Below are 15,899 nucleotides of genomic sequence, written 5' to 3'. Positions count from 1 at the left end.
TTATAAATGATTATTAAAATATTAAAAGGATAGAAAATTCAAGTGTGTATTTGGTTGGTTAATATTCTCTTTCTCTATTTTATATATATATATATATATATATATATATATTATCCTCTACATTTTAAATTTAAAAAATTTAAAAATATTTTAAAGTTGATTTAGAGAATAAATTAACTATTTCAATACTGGTTGAGAAAATAAATTAATGTGATAAAAAAACTTATGAGTTTAGGAGGAAAAAAAAAGGTCATGCATCTTCTCCGGGGAAAGACAACTTTTGGTCACTGAAATATCTGACCAGGTTCAACTCAGTCACCCATTTTTCAAATGTTTCAATTTGGGTATTCAAATTTCGAAACTGTTCCAAATTAGTCACACGGGCAGATTTCGCCCTATTCGGGCAGTCAACTATCCCACGTGGCACTTTGACCTGACAATAAAAATTAAAATCGTTTAATATTTTCTGACATGTACAAATGTGCTGATGTGGAAAAAATTAAGCGGGCAAAAAGTACCCAAAAATTCATTCCCGTAAAAAGCTAACCCCAAATTGTGAAGACCTTTCACCTTGAAATCACTCTGCCACTACACTAAATTGGTGCTCTCAACATCACAGATCACACCTTCTCAAGTTCCATATTCCATAGAGACGCAAGATCTGTGCAACGATTCAACACTCGATCAAGGAGATTAACAATCCAGGTTACTTCCATTCAAATCTTTGTTGGGTTTTTATATTTTGTGGCCGGGTAGATTCGTTGAAGATTTGCTGGGTTTTATACTTCGAGTGTTTGGGTAACCCAACTGTTGTTTATTCTGCAACTATTGTTGTCTCTAAATCAACAATATTAGTTGTGTTTTTGTTTTAAAAAGCTTTGTGGTCTCGATTGTTGTATATATGTGGTCCCGATTTTGTTCCTCTTTTTACATCTAGTGGCCCTGATTGATATAATGACCTTGTTTGTCATCAAGTGAATGAAATTCTTTATTACGTCATAGTGAATGCATAATTTACTGTGTTTGGATTGATGTTTATGTTGAAGGTTAGGCACAATATGAAGTCTATTGCTACAAGGTCTGAAGTGTTTACACCTAGTACTGACTTAACTCTAGATGATTCTGATGATGAATTACTGGATGCATATATGTCAGATTTAGAAAAGAATGCTAATGCAGGGGGAGGAGGAAGTAGCAGTAGTAAGGCAGATAATGATGAGGAAGAATATAGTGGTGATGAAGGAGCTAGTACTGATGAGGGAGATAGTGGTGCTGTAGGTGATGACAGTGATGTTGGACAAGGTAATGATGTTGAGGTAGCCAATGATGATGATCATGATGAAGAATTGGTGTACGAGTTTGAGGACTGTGGCATGCTATTGCATGAATATGACAGTGATGATGAAGTTAGGGTACGTGAGCATGGAAATCCAAAGTATGATCCTAAGGTGAAAGAAAAAGAATATGTGTTTCAGCTTGGAATGGAATTCAAAACTTTAAAGGACTTCAAGGAGGCTGTTAGAGGTTATGCTGTAGATGGGGGTTATCAAATACAAATGGTTAGGAATGACAAATTGAGGTGTCAGGCTAGGTGTAATAATGGATGTCCATGGATGATTTGGTGCTCTCAGATCAGGGGGGAAACCACATACCAAATAAAGACCTATATTAAGAAGCATAGGTGTAACAGAATGATGCCAAACAAACAAGCCAATAGCTCATGGCTTGCCACTAGATTGGTGGATAAGATTAGGAGTGAGCCAAAAATTAGTGCTACACAGATATGCACTTATGCTAAAGAACACATGTCACTTGCTATATCAAGGACTCATGCTTACAGGGCCAAGAAAAAGGCATTAGATATAATCCAAGGTAAGCACAATGAGCAATATGGACAATTGAGGAGTTATTTTAGTGAGGTTTTAAGGACAAATAGGGGCAGTACATGCAATATCATTGTAGATAGGGCTAGGCCTGAAGATCCTGCAGTGTTCAAGAGAGCCTATGTATGCTTAGCAGCATTGAAGAAAGGGTTCATCGAAGGTGTAGGCCTCTAATTGGGCTAGATGGTTGTTTTCTAAAAACTGTGTATGGTGGTCAATTACTTACTGCAATTGCCTAGGTTGGAAGCAATGGCCTTTTCCCTATTGCCTGGGCAGTAGTGGAGAGGGAAAATGGGGACTCATGGGACTGGTTTCTTAGGAAGCTCTTGTTGGATATTGGTGGTTTTGATAACAATAGATGGTGCTTCATTTCAGATAGGCAGAAGGGCTTGGTTCAGGCAATTGAAGGGTTGGAAAGAGAGATGCAACAAAGAATAGAACATAGGTTCTGTGTTACGCATATTTATGCCAATATTAGTAAGCAATGGCCTGGAGCTCACTTTAGGTGGCTAGTTTATGAATGTGCAAAGTCAACTACAATGCAGGGGTTTAACATCCATATGCAAAAAATTAAAGACTTAGATGAAGCTGCTTGGAAATACTTGAGTGACATAAGACCTTGTTTGTGGACTAGAGCTGCATTTTCAACCTTCAGCAAGAACGATTCAATTGTGAATAACATGTCTGAGAGCTTTAACTCAATGATATTGCCATCTAGGGATAAGCCAATTATAACATTGCTTGAGGAATTAAGAGCTGATGCTATGGATAGACATGTGATGCTTAGAGAAACAATGTCGAGAAAGCAAGGGGTTCTTGTGCCAGAAGTACACAAGATTCTAGATAAGGAATTTGAAAATAGTAGGTTATGGACAGCTAAGTGGACAGGAGATGATCAACATGCCATATTTCAGGTATTATATTTGCATTTAAACTACCTGTGTAATATTTTTTGTATGCATTTGTTATAAAAATTTGTACTCTCCTTCACCAGGTTAGTAAGAAACCAGAACAATACATTGTCAATGTGGAAAGGGCAACGTGTACATGCAGGGCTTGGGACCTGTCAGGTATACCATGTACACATGCTGTTGCAGCAATTGGTTGGTTGCACAAGGACCCAGCTGATTTTGTCCATCAAGCTTATACTAAAGCAACCTATTTGAGGGTGTACAAATTCAATGTAGAGCCAACAAATGGAGAGAATTTGTGGATTAGTGCTGGTGGTGATATTGTTCTTCCTCCTCCAATTAATGTTGTAGTTGGAAGGCCAACCAAAAAGAGGAGAAGGGAGCATGATGAGCCCAAGAGCAAGAGCAGGTTGAGAAGAAGGTATGGCAAGACAAAGTGTAGTAAATGTGGACAAGAAGGACACAATAAGAGACGTTGTGAGAATCAATCAAATGTTCAGGTAACCTTTGTTATTAATTTTAGACAAAAATACATAATTATTTAGTTATTAGTTTCTTATTATATTATGATTGTTGGAAAAACAGGTTGGAAATGTTGCTTCTGGGAGTAGCAGTGTTACACATGAGGCAAGGGTGTTGACTGGTACAGGTGTTGCAGGCAGAGGTGTTGCAGGTAAAACTGTTGGAAGGGGTAGAGGTGCTGCTGGTAGAATTGCTGGAAGGGGCAGAGGTGCTGTAGGTAGAATTGTGGGAAGGGGCAGTGGTGTAGCTGATAGCCCTGGAAAAAGGACCAAGGAAAATGCTAGAAGGCTGCCAAATACATATTCAACACTTCAAGGTTCAACCTCAAGCTCCAGGTACTCTGCAATGATAAATGCAACTCAGGAGTCCATCACAAATGTCAAAAAGAATGGATGAAATAGGTGTACGAATCAATACTCGGAGGTTGTTCCACTTTTTGTATTATTATGAATGTGTTTTTGGACTATTTGTTGCATGTGATAGCTATGTTTTTGAGACAATATAATGATATGGACTCTTATTTATTTTATAAATTATTTGGTTAATTGAGTTATTGATATGTCATGGAATTACAATTCCAGTGAGTTATTTGGAACAAAGTGATAAGTTTTGGTTTGATTACAACTACCATTACAAGTGTCAAGCCACATCAGCCTAAATTAGTTGATTTTGACTATATTATGCCACATGGGATGGTTGACTGCCCAAATAGGGTGAAATCTGCCCGTGTGACTAATTTGGAACAATTTCGAAATTTGAATACCCAAATTGAAATATTTGAAAAATGGGTGACTGAGTTAAACCTGATCAAATATTTCAGTGATCAAAAATTGTCTTTCCCCCATCTTCTCCTTTTATATATTGTATGATGTTGTACGGACATAACTATCAGTTATACGGTTCGGCCAAAAATAATCGAACCAATGGTTTGGACCGTTTAAGGGTCGATCAATTTCTTTTTCGTACGAGTGCTAGGGTCAGTCTCCACTCGATGGCATCCGCAGAGACTTTCGGAGTCCCAGATATCCATTTCCTCCTAAAACACTCGTAAAAGCCTACAACTTTACTGTCCGAAATAATAAAATCTTCACAAATGGAGTTTGAATTGGAAGAGGACGTAGTATTGAAAGTGTTGGATACTTCTCTCTTTCATATCAAATGGCGACTTAAACCTGCAGCTATGCGACGACTCCAGATAGGTGCCCTTTTTGTGTTTTCTTTTTTATTTTATTTTATTTTATCTTGTGATTTGGGTTTTTGGTTTTCTGTTGGCTCTAACAATGCATTTCATCAATTCAATGGGTTGCTTTTCCTTCATGATCTAGTAGCCAAATTACATTAAAAAATTAATCTGAAACATTTTGATTCTATGTTTAGCTTTTAATATTTATACTTTCTGTAGAGAGGGATGATTATAGTGATTAATACAAGTCTTTTAATGGTTTTTTATGCACAATTCTCGTTCACTTGATCTGGGTATACTGGAATTTTTTATATATTTCTTTCCACCATGAAAGTTTAGCATGTTTATATGTGAAGGGTAGTTCAATTTATAATTTTTTCATATCAGATCTTCAAGCAGTGAAAATTGAAATTTATTGGAAATTTTGGGCAGATATTCTGGCATTGTGCACAGGGATGAGGCCGGTTATAATGGTGGACTATGGTGGAAAGATGCCTGAACTACAAGAACATTTATGTGAACTCGTCAAATTTTGTCAAAAGGTCTCACTGAAGTGTTAAATAGATTAGTATGAACTTCGCAAAATTGCTCTCCACCCTTCCCACAACTCCCTCCTTTCCCTACTCTTCGTTGAAATGATAATCCCTCCATTTTGTTGGTTCTACAAGTTGCACAATGATTGACATTCTTTTCCTATTTTTTGTTGCTAGATCAATCCCATCTATCTGTGTATATTATAATTGAGGTATTTGAAAATACGTAATGTTGTCGTACCTACTAGCCAATCTAATCATATATGATGATATTTGTTTGTGTTTTCAATTGGAAATTTCCCTAAGTTCGATAAAATACTTCGAATTTTTCGATGATTCAGTGATTGTAGAGTTACTGTTATTCTTAGGATGAGAATATCGGAATGCTGATTTGTGATTAACTAGAGCTTTTCCATCTGGTGGTTCCTCTTGGAATGATAATTTCTCAATAGCTAGAGTTTTTCATAATGTAGAGTTTTTCCATGTGAACCAATTTTTTCAATAGGAAAGTCCAAAAGCAGAAACTTGAAATGCTGAAAGCCATCTGATAAAAGAGTAAGATCCAGTTATTAAGATGAGTAGCCGAGACAATCCATGAAAATGCTTTACTACTGGGGAAAGTAAAGCCTTTTTAACCTTTCTAATGTATAGTAGCTTCATCATATAATCATGATGAGAACACGCTTTTAGCAAGGAAGATGTAGCACTTTAATTAAAAAAAAAAATCACATCAACTAAAGTAGTAGTTATATCCACCGCAGAATATATTAAAAAAATGTAATTGTATCCACATTAATGAATAAGTTGATTAGTCATCGAGATTTATATTGAGAGCATCTGTGGAGGAGTCTTAATATCTAAATTTTAGATGGTCGCATCATTTTATGCCTGATAATTGGATAATGTTTTTCATGGTTAACAATGCTTTAGTTTAGTCGTTTACTTGTATATTTAGGGACTTTCATGCATTTATAACTTGGAGAATCTTTGAAAAACTGTCTACAATGAATTCATCATGCTCTATGCCGTCGATGTGAGGATAAATGTTCAGATTGCACATAGTAGTAACTGTATGTTTGAATGTTTGGCTTGGGCGACCAATTTGGAGGCTTTTAATGCCTCACATTGGATGGTGATATCTTGACTTTACTAGTTATCACAAAGAACTCATTGCTAATTACTCGCTGATGGTAATCAAGTAATGGTAATGTGCTAGTATTCATTTTGTCTTTCTATTATTTGACGTAAATTGGAACTTTCTTTTCAAAGCATTATACGAGGATGGTTCTTAAATGCTAGAGGATTGTTGTGCTTAATGCTGATGCACATTTCAAATATAGGCACCAAAATCATCTACCAGTTTAACACTAAATAGTGGTATTCATATTTAAATGAAGAGGAAATACCTGTTGTGTCTCTCTCTGGCAGGAGTTAGAGATACATTGCATTTATTTCATTATTTTTTTACTATTGGTAGCCTATTATGAAACCAATAGAATATAAAAGAGTTTATATTTCTTAACACCGATGATACTTTGTCTTTTAGTATATATGTTTCCCAGAAGGCTTATCCCTCTTCTGCACTGGATATATTAGTTCGTTCGAGTTCTATCAGTCATTTTCATGTGTAATTATTGCTATACATGTTTTAACCTCTCTGTTGTGTCAAATTTTATTGGTTGAATCTTACGTGCAGCATTTTTTTCCTTGGCATACTCATATCCCCTTTTCCAGTAAAACTAAATCAGTAGCCTTATTATAAAATGTATGAATTAATCAGTGTTCGTTAAATTATTAAGTTCTTAAAACTTCTTTTTCATCCCAATTAAGTTAAAAAAGTTCAAGTGATAACCAATGTCACATTCCACACATATATTGCTTGGTTTTGGACAAAGTGTTGATTGCAATGGCAGTGGCATCTTGTAGTTAGTAACATCTTCAATCATGCATCAACCTTTGTGAACATGTGTTCTGCTTTTTGGTGATTTCCATTAGGATTGAGGCTGAAGGTTCAGTTGATAGTCTACTTTCTAGTTCTTTGTTTGGATCATTTTAGTAGTGTTCATGGTTTTCTTTATGAGTGTAGAAGAGTTCATGTTAGCTGCACTACATCATTATTGCAGTTGCTTATCCATCTCCTTTTCATTGTGAGTGAGATTACTTTTAGTTCAGGTTTAACTTTTCTTTCTTTCATATATCATTTTGTCAGGAATCACCCATCTTTGAGCAACTAAAAGTAATGGTAATAGAAGATATGATATATCTAATACATGTGAGAGGACTTGCTGAGCATGTTAATTCTAGCTTGAACTCGGAAACACAAATTCTCTTTGTGGACCTGGAGCAGGATCCTCCAAAGGTTGCTTTTTAGCCGTGGGATGTGTTCTTTTTTCTTTTTGTCATTTGGTATTAGAAGTTCATCTTAGACCTTCCTTAATTGAGAACCTACATTTGCTTTTTGATGCAGATGATTGCACAAGCAGAACATAGTTCAGTAGGAGTGGAGCTTCAATTAGTTATGAAGTTATTCGCTTTGGCATTTCCTATTGATGGAAGGAACAAGGATCTCTCATCGTGTCAAAGAACAGATTACTTGGCATCTGTTGCATCCTCCGTCGATGGGCCCATCGCTTCTCCCTTGTCTGAATTTGTTGATGTCAGTAACTACCTAGAAAAAAGTCAGGTCACAATTCCAACTTTAAATGGGTAACTCGCTGTTCTCCCTTATTCTCTCTCTCTCTCTCACACTTGCTTGCTCTCTCTTTCTAATGTTCTTGTGTTACTTCTTAGGCATGATTTTCTTGTAATATGACATCATGCGACCCAGGCATTATCATGTATTGGTATAGAACAGTAGATGATAGGATTGTCCCACATCGGAAGATGTGGGAGCTAAGGTATTGTTTATAGGGGGAGGTATGGGCCTCCCTTAGTACTCAAGGTTTTCTAGTATGGGCTGGGAGGCCTTGGGTACAGCCGGCCTATATGGGCAGGTGTCGGTTGGGTCTTGGGTGCTGAGCGTGTATGGGCGCGACTCTATCAATAGTATCGGAGCATACGATCTTGTTATGGCCATGGTGCTCGACCCACGGGGGCAAGGGCCCTGCGGAGGGGTCGGCCATGGTGCTCGACCAACGTAGGCGTTGTTCTTGAAGGGGAGGGTATTGATTGGATTGTCCCACATCAGAAGATGTGGGAGCTAAGGTGTTGTTTATAGGGGGGAGGTATGGGCATCCCTTAGTATCCAAGGTTTTCTAGTATGGGTTGGGAGGCCTTGGGTACAGCCGGCCCATATGGGTGGGTGTCGGTTGGGCCTGGATTGTCCCACATCAGAAGATGTGGGAGCTAAGGTGTTGTTTATAGGGGGGAGGTATGGGCATCCCTTAGTATCCAAGGTTTTCTAGTATGGGTTGGGAGGCCTTGGGTACAGCCGGTCCATACGGGTGGGTGTCGGTTGGGCCTTGAATGCTGAGCGTGTATGGGCGCGAATCTATCAGTAGACTTTTTGGGAAACTTTTCGGGAAACTTTTCATAGGATTTGAATTCATTTTTCCTACTTTTCTCCATATAAATCAAAGCGCGCGTATATTACTACTACTGGTTAGAGTTACCTATTCTACTGCTCCCCCATCTTGAAGTATGCATGTTAAAGTATTGTATACAAATCATGTAGTTATCATAATAACTTAATTACTTTAGAAGGGATGGAGAGAAAGAGACCAATCATCTGGATTGGCCAATAATCAAAAATGTCATCTATCTCAGGTGTGAAAGCCTATTTGCAGAAGGTCCTATGTCTGCTCTCAACGGGTTTTCTTTTTTGTAAGTTAGAGGAATCCTGGCCTATTGACAAGATTATTCCTGCCCACCACCCACCCAACCTGTCTAGCAACATTCTGACCCATGCATGCTGTTTGAAACAATGTGGCTTTCTGTTCAGGTCTAGCAACAGCAATAACCGTATAATCAACTGGTTGACATTGAGATCTACAAGGGATGGACCGTGAATTGCTGAATATCCATTATTGAAACAAAACTGAACTTACCCCAACAAGATATTTGGCCGCCTAAAGTCCCTCCTAGATTGGTTTTGTCTGGGTTGGAGCCAACTTGGCCAAGGGTACTCATTATTGACAAGTTGAGATCTAGGGATTGGTAATTATAAATAGATGCCATCTTTGTAAGTAGGAAGAAGAATCTACTAATGAATCCTCCTGCACTGCAAATGGTATAGAAGCTTATGGAGTATGGAGACTAGCCTAGTCTCGTGGAATTGAAGAGGCTGTATGTAACTCTCTGATCAATTAGCTTACTACTTGAAAGATGACATTGCATCAAAAGGAGAAAGAAAACTTTGTAACTCAGGCCTGGATACAAAGCAGTCCCTTCTTTCAGTCTTGGCTATAGGTTCTTCAACAATGTGGAATCTAGCCTTGATACTGTTATTGACAATTGGCTTGCTACGTCGCAATTTTGGCTTCCACATTCGGATTCATGTAACAATGGTAACTTCTTGGAGTTCAAAGATCTTTCTCTAAAAAAATCATCTGCAAAAGTGTAATTCTGCTTGGACAATTGAATTTTCTTGTGCTTTTCCAAGATGATGGAGACATATAGTGAAGATGTAGCTAATATATTAAAAATGGGTGGATGAACTGGAGTAGTGTATTTGAGTTTTATACAACCGAATGGTTCCTTTATTGTTGAAGGAAAATTTTCGTAGGTCGGCCATACGACCGCGATAATGTATGGTTCTGAGGATTGGAATATTAAGAGACGACATATCTTAAAAATGCATGTAGTAGAAATGTGAATGCATAGTTGGGTGTGTGGCCACGTGAGGGAAGATATGATAAGAAATGATAGTATTAGATCTAAGATAGCAGTAGTACCAATTGAAGATAAGTTATGAGAAAACCATTTAAGATGGTATGGGCATGTATCATGTAGAGATAGCGGTGCGGTGGTGAAGAGAATCGAGAGAATTTGTATAAGAGAGAATAGGAAATGAAGAGGAAGACCTAAAAATACATGGCTTGAAGTAGTAAGAAAGGATATTGATTCAGGAGGAGTTGATGTATGTATGAACTTAAATAGAAACGAATGGCGAAAACGAATACCTGTAGTGGATCCCCTTTGATTTTCTCATAGAGTCATGTAGCCGATCCCAAACTTATGTGATAAAGGCTTGAATGATGATGAACAAGTTCTACTAGAAGGATTTTTAGAAGAAGAGCACTGTCGGGTAATGGCGCCATTATTGAAATATGGACTGTCTTGGTACATCCTTATTCGTTAAAACACTAAATTCTTACTTATGCCTTAATTGATAAAACCTGCTTAACACTTGGAGAAAAATATTATAAAGCTTAAGATCATGTGCCACATTATTGTACTTTTCATTCTTATTTGGTCAAACTAAGTGTTACACTGTCACACTGTTGAATTATATCTCACTGATTTGTTTCAGATGTTTCCTTATTTTTCCAAAATAAAATTTTGAACCATTGCACTATGTTAATTTTTTTGGTAAGTTTGCATTATGTTAATGCTAAAAATAGGTATTTGACGTCTTTCAGGTGGCTTCTTGGTTATCCAGTTGTGTACTTGTTCAGCAAGGAGCATATTGCAGATGCTATATTTAATCTTTCAACGAAATCTCTCCGTGTCTTCAGAATTTTAGTCCGCAGGTCTGCTTCTTTCTTGTTCGTTATGTGTATATTTTGACTTGACGTTCAAGAATGACGTAAGCTGGTCGCTTAAATGATGTTTAAAGGCTTTTGTCGCTGCCTTTATATCCTTACTATTTTTCTCTTTTTTTTAATTCCTTGGTAATATTCTAAATCTTTCTGTTGACATGCAAGAAAGGTGAAATTGTCAAGAGGAGACTTTCCTGAAATTTGAAAAGCTTCTTTGTCTGTGTTTTAAATTTAAGAGAATAACTTTATTGGACTCTCATCTAATAACCCGGATTCAATCCTTGAGGTGAAGAATAAAAAAGCATTTTGTTTTCTTGTTGCGTTGTCCCTGAGTTCCTAAAGTTTGGAGCATGATTTGGAGTCTAATGGTAGTCAATTGGGTCCCCTGTAGTAATTTGAGCTCGGGAATGGAAGCTTGGCAGCCCCTCACCTCATGTAAATCCAAAGCCAAGTATCTGCTTATGGTTTTTCAGGGCACATGTTGGTTAATCTGGAAGGAGCGGAACTCTAGAATTTTCCGCGAGGAGTGTTCGATGGGGATTTTTTTGGAAAATTGGCTTTCAGAGCTCAAGCTCTGGTCGATTGGGACTTGTTCTAATATTTTCAATTATATCAAAATTGTGGAATCAAGTTCGTTCTGGGGTGGCACTCCCTTGGTGGTGTTAATAAAACAATTTTCTTTTCAAAAAAAAAAAACAATCATCAACCTAATTATGAAAGTTGAGTTGCAAACTTTGCTTGGGTCTCTGCTTTAGGTAATCTCTCCATGTGCACCTCTACAAGTTATTTTGCAAAACAAGTGTCACATGGATTTTGTGGTTGCCTAGAAGATTTTATTTATTGCTGGTGAAGTAGAATTAGCATTGTAATCAAATATATTAGAAGTATGCTCCTTATTGTGGATGAAATTGTTGATGTTGAATGATTGCAGGAATAGTGCTTTCTGCAAAGGAGCTCAGCAAGAGGAACTGATGAGGTAAGGGGTTTCAAATTTCGATACGTATACTGTACTAGCTACTTTCGTTCTGAATCTTCTGATTAAGACTGAGCATCAGTTGGTTCAGTTCAGTTTCAGCAAATTTATCACCGAACCGAGAATTGTACTCCTACGAAATAAGATGATACGGATGGTTAGGGTATTATGGGGAAATAACATTTTCGAAGAAGCCACATGGGAAAGAGAAGATTTGATGAAGAATACCTTGGCCTGTTCAAATAAGGACGCAGAAAAATTTCGGGGACGAAATTTCTTAAGGGAGAGAGATCTGTAACATCCCGAAAATTTAACCGTAGTAATGAAATATTAACAAGTAAGTTAACCCTACCCTATTTACAGGTGGGTAAGTTGGGTGACATTGGAACCTAAATGTATCAAACGTCCATATATATTGAGTAAGAACATGTTAAATAGAACACACCCGGCTCCCGGCATAATATATTAATATATATATATATATCGATAACTGCATATGTATACATATATATACATACTCGTTCATGGGAGATGGAGCATGCATGGCACATAGAATTAATTAGGATGAGATATTCACCATGCATGGAATCTTATAAATATTGTAGATAAATTGAAGGCAATCATTGGTAGAGTAATGACAAGCTAAGTCTTTATTGTGATGAATAAGACAAAATTTAAGAATAATTTAAGAGAAGAAATAATAAAGGGAAGAGAGTAGAAGCTCACATGTGCTTGGAGAAGGGGGTCATGTGGGGAAGAAGAAAAAAATGGGAATTGGTCAATAAAAAGGTGATGAATAATTGGACCCAAAAGAGGTTTTAGAAAAAAGGCATTGGGTTGTCTCATATGTACACCTACAAAATGGGTAGTTATAGAAACAAGTCTAAGCAAGGTGGACAAGTGGCAAAAGGGAGGTGCTCATGATATTAGAAAATATTATCAATGATTAGGAGATGGCCAATTGAGGAATTTAGGGAATGATATATTAGATAAGAAAATTCATGGAGATTGGGGTAACCTTTGTAGTATGGACAAGTGGCATAGGATGAGAAAGATTGTGGTAAAAAAAAGAAAACAAAAGAAAAAAAGAGATGATATAAAATGTGCATGGGAGAAGGATATTGACATATAGGATAAAGGCAAGTGTCAAAACATTGCCTTGAAGAGTGTTATACAAGGCCATTTATGATTCATGGCAATGTTTTGAAAATTCTGTTCAGTTGTATAACATACGACTTTCAGTCGCGGGATTCTTCCTTACTTGGGATGTGGGGAGTGGAAACTCTTCCTTATTCTTCCACTTATGTGATTGTTAATAACAAGAGCAATGGATCCCCAATGATCTTTCAATATGCACAATCTGAAGTTGCAATTATCCTGTAAAACATAATAAATTATATTTCAGCGTTCCTGCATGTTTTCAGAGATTTGCATTACTTATTATCTTCTTGTCTGATCACTATTTTTTGTCTACTGCTGCATACCATTTTTCTGGCAGATAGTTACCATCTCTATCATACACTTACATGTCTGCTATTGGGATGGACTTGGGGGCTGTGGGTGATTGGTAGATAGTAGGTTTTAGAAGGAACTCGTCACTTTCCCATTCTAATTAGAGAGTTTTTTTTTTTTTTTTTTTAGAGTGGGGGGAACATATGGTTAAGTGAAGATTAGATAGGCAATGCAAAATCAGGCCAGCTTCCATCTGAAAGTTTATGTAGCCGGTGCTGCTTAATTTCCTCACTTTGCTACAACTTGCGAATGTAAAAGGAAATGATGCAGATCCTTACCAGCCATCTGTTTGAAACATGTTGAGCCGCACTTCATTTTGATGTTCTGTGATACAATAATTATTTTCTCCACCAGAATTACATTTCATTTTACTCTCTGGCAAGGCATTGATAAAAAAATGGAATTCCTATTCTATGTTGAGGAAAGTTTTCATCGTTATCTGCTTTCTATAGTGTAAATCACAAGACAGCAATCGGTGGCTATGATCTCCCATTCTGGTCAGTCTGAAGCTGCAAACTCTTCTATATAGCATAAGACTTTGGTCTCAGGATTCTTCCTTATTTTGAGATATGGAAACTCTTTCGTACTATTCCACTTATTTGAAATGAACAATCATCGTGATAAAAAACATCTTGTTGGATGCACATTGTACTTACATGACTATTGATTGGCAGAGTTGGAAGCTCTCTTATTGTTGGTTTTAAATATTGATTACTTGCATTTTATATATTGTTGTTGTCATACAATATCTAATTGGTTTGTCTCGAAACGTTTTCACCAGTTTCTCAGTGCCTTATGATCTGAGCATGGGCGGGAGTAGTGAACCCTGGGCCGAGGAATTTCTCATTCGCTTGCAGTCGAAGTGGGGAAAACGCAAGCAAACTTGGCGATCTTTGGAGATGGAGGTAAGTGAATGCTATCCACAAGCAATTGTGTTGTAGTAAAAAAAAAAGACCATTTACCTGTTCAAAGATACACCTCTTATTTAGATGATCATTAGCAAGATTTTATGAGTTATGAACATGTAAATTGAAGAGGTATTGCAGATGATATGTTTTTGGATCATTGTGCTTGATATATATATATATATAGGGAGAAATTATGCAAGTCTCTATTTGGACCTTTTTATTACGGATTAATTTTTTTTTTATTCACTTGGGTCATCACAATAATGGATGATTATTCCAAGGTTATTCTCCATATAGGATTTCAACATTTGAAAAAAAAACAAAAAAAATATTCTATTATTTCATGCATTGTCCCGGGTCCACTCCTGAGCAGTCATGATATACTGGGCACGATCGTTTAAGTACTGTCTGCCAATAGCGGGGTCCAATGGATCATTAGGGTTGGGCTCATTCAGCAGTGAACTTATAGACAAAAGCAGCTGTCACAAACACGTAAACACAATTAAACCAATTAGTTAATTAACCCTGACATATGACAATATATGTACATATATATGTATATGTATATATTAGAAATTAAATAAATTAGTTGAAGCCAATTTTAGAATTTCAATACGTACAGTGGATATGCCAAGGGCAGGAGTCCATTTGTCCTTAAGAATGTCGAGGCAAATGTTACCCCTGGAATCAATATTAGGGTGGTAAATTTTTGTTTCAAACTTGACCTGCCAAAAAAATAAGAAGAATAAATATATAAGTTCCGTATGTAAGAAAACTTTAGTGATACCCTAGAGCGGACAATACGCAGGTAAAAGAATTGAGTACCTTGGGTGGCTTCATTGGATATCTATCGGGTATAGTTATCGAGACTCTAAATACACCCCCTGCATAAGGACTACCATCAGGACCCATAAGGCAGGCTTCCAAGATGCTTAGGTCATTACCACGACTATCCTTTGGTCCTATCCACCACAAACAAAAAACGAGTTAAATTAAAAAAGATTGATGGCATAATTAACTGAATTTTTCATTTTTCCAATTAATATAAAATCTATCTTTTGAAACTGAATTACCAATACTGGCGACTGGATTAGGCTCTTTCTTTATATCCTGCAATTCTTTCGCCACTCTCTGCATAGACTTCATTGCCATGGTCATTCTCCTGCTTACATTGCATTACATTCCATCGTTAGACTAAGAAAAAGAGGTTTTTTATATATTAACACAAACACAATATATAAATACATATATATGTCTTTATATATATATACGTATGTATGGGAAGAATAGTCTTACTGGGATGGATAATGTGGTACTGTAGCTTTTTGAGTCTTAAGCTTGGTGTGGTGGGGAGATGTCGTCTGGTAAAGCTTGTTATATATAGTGATTTTGAGGATCTTTATTATTAATGGTGATTATTTTTCATTCAATTTTTAGCATGTACAAATTATAATGAATGAAAATTTAGTTATAATAATTACCCATGTCATGTCACACTGCCATAAATAATTGGTAAAACTTTTTTTTTTCTCCTTTACCGAATTGACTAAAAATAAAACAAAAGAGTCATTTCATAATTTTCATTATATGTATTCACCACGAATTTGAAACAAATAACAAAATAATTTTAAGCTAATTAATTTAGAGAAATTTATATTCATTTTTAGCTGAAGTGGCATGCTTTGGTTGAAAAAGTTACATTAATTTTCCACATTGTAGATGCTAATGAAATTAAGTTACCTGGTCATCCAAAATTTATTATTTCATTCAAGGTC

At 36.5% G+C, this 15,899-nt stretch overlaps 3 protein-coding genes across 7 annotated transcripts; 2 read left to right on the top strand and 1 right to left on the bottom strand.

Moving 5' to 3' along the window:
• Positions 1-561: 561 nt before the first annotated feature.
• Positions 562-3,868, top strand: LOC119988362. Of its 4 annotated transcripts, XM_038833372.1 has the most exons (4): positions 562-705; positions 2,602-2,797; positions 2,878-3,294; positions 3,380-3,868. In XM_038833372.1, exons 2-4 carry the CDS (start codon positions 2,648-2,650, stop codon positions 3,710-3,712), a joined length of 900 nt encoding a protein of 299 aa, XP_038689300.1. In that variant the 5' UTR covers positions 562-705; positions 2,602-2,647; the 3' UTR covers positions 3,713-3,868. The 4 variants fall into 4 exon arrangements, with proteins under 4 accessions (XP_038689300.1, XP_038689298.1, XP_038689299.1 ...); XM_038833368.1 differs by lacking the exon at positions 562-705 and having other exon boundaries at positions 2,065-2,797; XM_038833370.1 differs by lacking the exons at positions 2,602-2,797; positions 2,878-3,294; positions 3,380-3,868 and adding an exon at positions 1,052-2,307.
• A 405-nt stretch (positions 3,869-4,273) lies between these two features.
• LOC119990193 lies at positions 4,274-14,323 on the top strand. 2 transcript variants are annotated; one of them, XM_038836061.1, is made up of 7 exons: positions 4,274-4,515; positions 4,953-5,041; positions 7,242-7,391; positions 7,500-7,738; positions 10,612-10,722; positions 11,663-11,707; positions 13,998-14,323. In XM_038836061.1, exons 1-7 carry the CDS (start codon positions 4,410-4,412, stop codon positions 14,155-14,157), a joined length of 900 nt encoding a protein of 299 aa, XP_038691989.1. In that variant the 5' UTR covers positions 4,274-4,409; the 3' UTR covers positions 14,158-14,323. The 2 variants fall into 2 exon arrangements, with proteins under 2 accessions (XP_038691989.1, XP_038691988.1); XM_038836060.1 differs by having other exon boundaries at positions 4,276-4,515; positions 4,932-5,041.
• Positions 14,324-14,465: 142 nt separating this feature from the next.
• On the bottom strand, positions 14,466-15,270 carry LOC119987859 (ubiquitin-conjugating enzyme E2-16 kDa-like). Its single transcript, XM_038832757.1, has 4 exons — positions 15,198-15,270; positions 14,950-15,086; positions 14,745-14,849; positions 14,466-14,603 (listed from the first exon to the last, which is right to left on the bottom strand). The coding sequence occupies exons 1-4, from the start codon at positions 15,268-15,270 to the stop codon at positions 14,466-14,468; spliced, it is 453 nt and encodes a 150-aa protein (XP_038688685.1).
• Between the last annotated feature and the right edge of the window lie 629 nt (positions 15,271-15,899).

This window comes from Tripterygium wilfordii, chromosome 21 (assembly GCF_013401445.1).
Source record: "Tripterygium wilfordii isolate XIE 37 chromosome 21, ASM1340144v1, whole genome shotgun sequence".
Classification (NCBI taxonomy): domain Eukaryota; kingdom Viridiplantae; phylum Streptophyta; class Magnoliopsida; order Celastrales; family Celastraceae; genus Tripterygium; species Tripterygium wilfordii.
Note: the sequence above shows the minus strand (reverse complement) of the source record. Positions and strands in the feature narration are given on the sequence as shown.